General features: G+C 41.6%; 1 protein-coding gene across 1 annotated transcript; it reads left to right on the plus strand.

Annotated features, from left to right (window-relative positions):
- The first annotated feature begins 259 nt into the window (after window positions 1-259).
- ATP6V1G1 (ATPase H+ transporting V1 subunit G1) lies at window positions 260-6,191 on the plus strand. The gene is made up of 3 exons (XM_072429605.1): window positions 260-427; window positions 4,029-4,129; window positions 5,615-6,191. Exons 1-3 carry the CDS (start codon window positions 346-348, stop codon window positions 5,786-5,788), a joined length of 357 nt encoding a protein of 118 aa, XP_072285706.1. The 5' UTR covers window positions 260-345; the 3' UTR covers window positions 5,789-6,191.
- Window positions 6,192-7,260: the final 1,069 nt, after the last annotated feature.

Consider the following 7,260-nt stretch of genomic DNA (forward strand, 5'->3'; position numbering starts at 1 on the left):
ATGCACTCGTGAGAACTTTTTGTTGTCAGAAAGTTGTAGGTGTATGAACATGGTGCCAGTTTGAGCTAATCACTTTCAAACTGTAATCATTTTAGTTAGTGGGCTCATATTTGTGTGAATAATTACAATAGTGACTGAGGACTTTGCACTGCTATACTGCAACCATTTTCTAACCAGCCACCTCACAGAAAATGAGTCAGGAAACTGCAGTCATGTGACACAACCCAGCCCAAGGGGCGTGGAGAGCATGACGTGTCACGTGTCCCCCATCGACGTGCGGCTGGTCATCTGACCCGACATCGATTAGCCGCTGAAGTACCCGGAGAAGCACCGATCGGAGAGACCATGGCCAGCCAGTCCGCAGGGATCCAGCAGCTGCTGCAAGCAGAGAAAAGAGCGGCCGAGAGAGTGGCAGAGGCTCGAAAACGTGAGTCACTTTCTTATAGTCACTTGTTGATTTTTAGGAGCTTTTGTATTAAGTTGAGATCCCTGCACTGCTAAACTACAACTCCCAGAATGCTTTGTTAGGCTGCAGCTTGTAAGGAATTCTGGGACTTGTAGTACCGTAGATATGCTTGTGTTTTTTTTTCTTGTGGGAGCCCACAACTTGTACTTTTCAGGGGCTTTAGGTCACATCTGCCATTGTTAACATACTGCTAAAGGCGTATCAGATAATGACTGACTTCCACAAGGGTGGGTTGTAAGGATCTGATATTTTCAGGGTACACAAGCAAGACCTTTGGGTATTTGCACCACACACTTCAGGTTCCCTGCTATGGGGGTCACAAACTCAAATATGTGGGGTTCACTACTTAATTAAGGTATTGTGGAGCCTTATATTTGTCATACAAGTTGGGGACCCTTTCCATGGTGCACTACATCCACCAGAAGTCCTAGGGTTCTGAGCTGTGGCGCCCCCAATTTGTGGTAGCAAAAACTACACAAACTATCAGAAAATGCTGCCTGTCAGATATTGCTGCTTGCTTTTTTTCCCCTCTAATACAAGTTTAGCATCCAACAGTTTGGAACCCAGGGTTCCTTGGAAGTGGCCTGATTTGCACGCCAAACCACCCCCACAATTTAGAGTAGCTTGCAAATCAGGGACCCTGAAGGCACGGTCTCTTAAGATTGGCCCCCCATAATTTTAATTTGAGGGCCCATATCATAGAACCCTGTGGGGCTAGGCGATTACACTTTATTTGTATCACAGAACTATACATTAATTTACAACACCAAGAGGCCAAACATAAAATTTAGTTAATGAAGAACTGCAGAGGATAGCGGGGGCAGGAGAGGGACTAGCCATAGGGCACAGGCTAGTCATGGGGCTCAGGCTGGCCAGAGAGTAGGGCACAGGCCAGCCATGGGGCACAGGCTGGCAGGGGCTGGACAAAGAGTAGGGCACAGGCTAGCCATGGGGTACAAGCTTGCCATAGGGCACACCCTGCAAGCTTGACCCAAAATAATCTCTGACACAGAAATGACAATACCAGATGGTTCTGTGTAAATGTTTAAATCTTTGTTTCACTCTTTGATCACCTTGTCACAGTGCCAACATCTATTGTACAGTACAATTATTTCCTTGTAAGCAATGGTGACTATTAGAAACAGGGTACATGCTGCCTTTACCACTGATCCTTCTCCTACTTTTCGCTCTAGAGGTCACACAAAAAGTACCAAAGTTGTAAGAGTTCAGACACCAGGGATCTAGACCCTGCGTATATACAACCGCCATGTCTTATGTATATTTCATGTGCAGTAACTCATGTTACATTGTCTCCATTATCTCAACTCATTGCTGCAGACTTCTGTTTTTGTTTCTTTCTGTTCCCGTAATCCGTGCAGGCTATCATCGGTTTTGTTCATCCCTTCTTTTTCCAGGAAGAGATTATTTGTACAACCCTCTCCTCTCTAATGCATTTAATTCACTGAGCTTTCTGACCTCTAGTCAGTAAGTGGTCATTTTGGGTGAACTTTTTTTCAGTCCGGCTTAAGCTGAATGCATTTACAGATGACTTGCATTTTTGTCTTCCTCATCCCTGGCTGAACACTTCTGCATTTTCTGGCTCATTGTGCATAAAGCAGACCTGTATGGTACTAGCTATAGAGTGGTGCCTGCAGATCTTTATGATTTGGTGTTCAGTGTAACAAAAACTCTTATGATCTTTATGCAAGTACATTTCTCCAGACTTGGTTAATTCAATGAGTGTAAACAGTTTACTTGCTCATTTTACATAACAGCATTGGTTCAATACATCTGGCTGGTTCACACAGTTGGTTATTGGCAATGGTTACCTGGTGGCTGACATCCTGCCAGCTACTGCTTCTTCCCTGGTGTGTTATTGGAATGAATGAGAACATTCATACAGTTGGTCAGGTGTTTCAGAACCGCCATGGTAGATGTCTCATTTCCGGATGTGACTTGCAGCATGCTGTAGTCAGCTGCCTATCAAATTCATTTGTATTATTTTTACACAGTAATTTTATAGCGCCGACATATTACACAGCGCTGTACAAAGTCAATAGTCATGTCACTAACTGTCCCTCAAACAGGCTCACAATCTAATGTCCCTACCATAGTCATATGTCATGAATACAGTCTAAGTTCAATTTTGGGGGGAGCTATTTAACTTAACTGCATGTTTTTGGAGTACCTGGAGGAAACACATACAAATGCAGGGAGAATATACAAACTCCATTCAAATATGTTCTAGCAGAGATTCAAACCTGGGACCTAGTGTTGCAAAGGCCAGAGTGCTAACCACTGAGCCACCTTGTCTCCCAAATTCTTCCAAAATATCAATCTGCACACTGGCCCCATTAACTTGGGGTGCGTGACAACTGTTGCACAATGCAAAAACCAAAAGACAAAGTATTCAACACCCCTGGGTTCCAATAGAGAAAAGTGTTCTTACTGGCATCCTAAAAAATCCAACTGCTGACATCTAGCCCTTTCCTACCCAGCCAAACAGTCCCTGGTCCACTCCTTTCATTCATTCATTTTTAGCATCTAGCAGGCTCAGCATCACATGTGCATCACTTTGGGTGATGAATTGAATGCAATTACGACCTACTAAAAGACATTCAGTGCTGACATCCACAAATTACAAAATTTAGTATTTGCATAACTCCTGTCTAGAGCTATTGAGACGTACTGAGAAAAGCTATGTATAGCACCATGTCAGACCCTTCCACCAGCCATGATCTGTCTTTATTGCATAGTAAAGTACAGAGATCTGTGGATGATATCATTGGCTCTAAAGTAGGTTACGTGATGGAATTCACCAGGGAAGATAAAATATAGGCATATTAAATTTGAGCGCGGTGCTCAGTGGTTAGCACCCTGGCCTTTGCATCGCTGGGTCCCAGGTTCGAATCTCGGCCAGAACATTATCTGCATGAAGTTTGCAGGTTCTCCACGTGTCTGAGTGGGTTTCGTCCGGGTTTTCTGGTTTCCTCCTACATTCGAAAAATATGCAGTTAGATTAGTTGGCTTCCCCCCAAAATTGATATTAGAAGTGCTGAAGATATGTGACTATGGTAGAGACATTAGATTGTGAGCTCCTTTGGGGGACAGCTACTGACAAGACTATGGACTTTGTACAGCACTGCGTAATATGTTGGCGCTATTCTGCTTTACCTGCCACAGTATTGTAGCTCGGTATGGCCAGTCTTGGGGTGACACATGTCTGCTAGGCTGCAGGTAAACGACCCACATATTTCTTTATATACCAACAGAACTTCAGTTTGTCTTGTCTAATAAGAAGGCGGGTGATTTAGAAACTACAAAGAATTAGTGATTCTTTCTGAATTTTGTAAACTAGAGGACTGGCAGAACATTTTTCTATGTTCTGTCATTTCTCACACAATTCACAAAGGCTTAAGCAGGTAAAGCACTAAAGTACTGTGTATTATGCGGTGTGCCTATATTCCATTGTGGTATTCATATCTGTGATTATATGGTTGTTGGATAATGTGACCCGGCAAAGACCTGAACATCACATGACTGTAATTTTCTTTGAATCCAGGAAAGAACAGACGCCTGAAACAGGCAAAGGAGGAGGCCCAAGCTGAGATTGAGCAATACCGTCTGCAGAGAGAGAAAGAGTTCAAGGCAAAAGAGGCGGCGGTATGTATTTGGATGGTGATTTAAACAAGGTTTAGTAATAAAGAAATGCAATCCAACCATAAAAAGTAAGAAAACATTTTTCTATAGGTGATATTTACATTAGCAAAAGTAGGAGGTAACACAATGCTTTGGTAAAAACTATAAAAAAGTGGATAGGGCTAATACACACATATAACTTTGATGCTAATCTGATCAATCGGCTGGAAGTCCCAAAACACTAAACGTACATGAATGAGATTCTGCCCGATCATTTTTTTTTTTCTTGGATGTACTTAATCATTCACACACAGGATACAACTTGCTTGCTTTCAATTAGTACTGAACAAAGCATTCCCAGTGTAATCTATTTTTTTGACATTGGGGGACCCTTAAAGTAATATTCAGGCTTCAGGGAACTGCTTCTAATTTATTTACAGCTTATGGTGCACTAACATATTAGTCATTGTATAGAATTTCCCATACATTGGTGATCTTTGGAAAGAATGTCCTTCACATAATTGTCACAAAAATAAAGCCCCTTATATCAAGGACAAGTTAAATATTACCTTTTTGAGGCCAATGTTCCCCCCACCCCTTTTTTCTGGGCGCACCACCTTGCTCATTTCAGTAACCACTCAGCTTTTTTAGGGTGGTTACTGAAAAGTTGGGTCACAATACAGGGGCACTGGACAGTTGGGGCATAATATGAAGGTAATGGTAAAATGGGACATGCTAGGAGGGTAAGCATTAAAAAGTTGGAACAAAGTATAGGAGGGCAGTAGAAAGCTGACAGAATTATAGGGTTACTGAATTCCTCTGGCAACGCTAAATTTGTCAAGTGTTGCCCCACCCACAGCTTTTTCCCACCCAACTTTAAAGTTTTTGGGTAGAACACTTGGGGCTTTAAAGCAGAACTAAACTCATTGGTGGGCGGTGCCATATTCACCTAGTATGCACAGGACAGCATATTATGGCTCATACTAACCCTGTGCTGTCGCCCTGCAATGATGACAGGTCTAGGACCTGTTACAGTGGTGGGGTGGGCACTGCCATCTTCACTGCTAGCTCAGACTTCAGACTTCTATGGGGGCAGCGATCCTATTGTATGATGTAACTTCTGCACATGTGCAGGAGTTATATTACCCCTCGACGGCAGGCTCTGTATGGGATCTACCTCTTTTTATAGTTTATCTAACATTAGGACATCCATCACAGTTGTGGTGGAAAACAGCTACTTCCAGGCGCATTGTCCTTATGGTTGTGGTTCTACCTCCAGAAGAGGAAAAGCAACTGCATGGTGCTGCGAACCACTGTTCGAAATAGTGCTGCGAACCACTGCAGCCTTGTGCAAATGTGCACAAAATGGTTCCCAACATAGATTGCTGTAGTCAACTGCAAGTGTAAAATGGCCCTAAGAAAAAAACTTTTGGCTGGGTATACACTTTTAAGAACTGAAAAAAAGGTAATTTACTTGATCAGTTTATCTAAGCATGTTGTGTTTTTCAGGCTTTGGGATCCCATGGAAGCTGTTCTGAAGAGATGGAGAAGGAGACATCTGCAAAGATGTCCATAATCTTGGAGAACTACAAGCAAAACCGAGAAAAAGTTCTGGAAGACCTCCTGTCTTTTGTGTGTGATATAAAACCTGAAATTCACGTTAACTATCGTATTAACGGCTAGAGAAATCCCATATATTCTAGAAGGTTTCCTGTTTCCTTAATGCTGTTATGTTATTTATTGCACCCTGGCATGTCATAAGCCATTTTCCAGAATTTAGCACCACCCTGGTGTAGTCTATGCAATCTAATATTCTAGTGGAGGAAACCCTTTGTGGCTGCCAGTAAGAAAAATTTTTTACCAAGAGCCTTACACAGGGTTAATTTTTACACAAAGTTTGACTACTTAGTAAAAAAAAGGAAGCAACAGGCGGGAATTTGTGGTACAAGGGGGGTTGGTAAGTTGCCTGTGTAGGAGTATTGAGGAAGCAAGTGGGGGTTTTTCTTGCAAGATTTTCTACTACTGGTTCTCTTAGTTTGCTTGTTCCTTGCCTGCCTTTTAGAAATAAAATTTTCATTTTCCATCATGACCAGTGTATTTATTTTGTTGCAGCTTGTTTACAGGTCCTTGGGGTCTGTCTCATCTAGTTAGGAACTCATTTTTGTAGGTTTGAAGGAAGCTTTATAAGTTTTACCAGAAATCGGTCACATATAAAGTGCAAAGTGACAGATTTATGCTTAAACTGAGATTTATTTATAAACCAAGACCAGCCTAAAGCTACATAAAAACACTAGATAAATGACATTATGAATAAATGGTTCCTAGCAAATTCTCACAGAAAGGTATTACAATGTAGAATGCCATACACACATTAGCAATAGGCTCCTTTAGAGAGCTTGGCAGATTGCTGTATGGGCTACATATTTGGTTGTGAAGGCATTGGGAATGATTTTTTGTGAAGTCTGGACTGGAGAGGATAGACTATCCAGAAAACCTTGAATGGATTTCTTAAAAACGATTTGCTATTAGTTGGCAAATGTTTCTCTGTTTCGCAACTCAGGAGCAGATTCATTACAGCTTTGCTGGATCACACAGGTTCACCCATAATAGTCTATCTTCTCTAAGTCTAAGAGAGCTTTAATAAATCAGGCCCATTGTGAGTAGGTCAAGTGAATACATAGTCTATTAACATGTGTACAAAAGCTTGAGGATGAATGGCAATAGCCCAAACTAATCCTGCAACCCGGATCACTCATAGCACCTGAGAATCATTGTAGATAACTTTTTTTGTGGCTAAAAGTTGGTATGTCTCCTGAAGTAAGGCACTTAGATGCATACCTATGTATAGCCTCTTGAATCTTTCGATTATGGCTGATTGCCAAAAAAAACAAAAAAACCATCAAAACTTTAGGGAGTTTTCTCAGCTTACTACTAAGATCCACCTCCACACATTCCTCTTGGTCATTTACTGATGCATTCACCAGTTGGAATGTGCAAGACATAGAGGTGAGTGTCATAAGAAAGTGTTCAATCAAAGGTTTTGTTCATGAAGGATTCAGCATGAGAATTATATAAAGAAAACTTTTCTGAAGCATTTGTTAAAAATGTTTTGGCACTCCTATTAAGATCTGTGTTTAACTTTCCCAAACTTTCAG

Source organism: Pyxicephalus adspersus, chromosome Z (genome assembly GCF_032062135.1).
Source record: "Pyxicephalus adspersus chromosome Z, UCB_Pads_2.0, whole genome shotgun sequence".
Lineage (NCBI taxonomy): Eukaryota > Metazoa > Chordata > Amphibia > Anura > Pyxicephalidae > Pyxicephalus > Pyxicephalus adspersus.

Excerpts from the sequence above, each read along its gene's own strand:
- ATP6V1G1 (XM_072429605.1), top strand. The coding sequence starts at position 346 with ATGGCCAGCCAGTCCGCAGGGATCCAGCAGCTGCTGCAAGCAGAGAAA. Across the intron at positions 428-4,028 it reads AGTGGCAGAGGCTCGAAAAC|GAAAGAACAGACGCCTGAAA; the intron begins GTGAGTCACTTT and ends CTTTGAATCCAG. Across the intron at positions 4,130-5,614 it reads TCAAGGCAAAAGAGGCGGCG|GCTTTGGGATCCCATGGAAG; the intron begins GTATGTATTTGG and ends TGTGTTTTTCAG.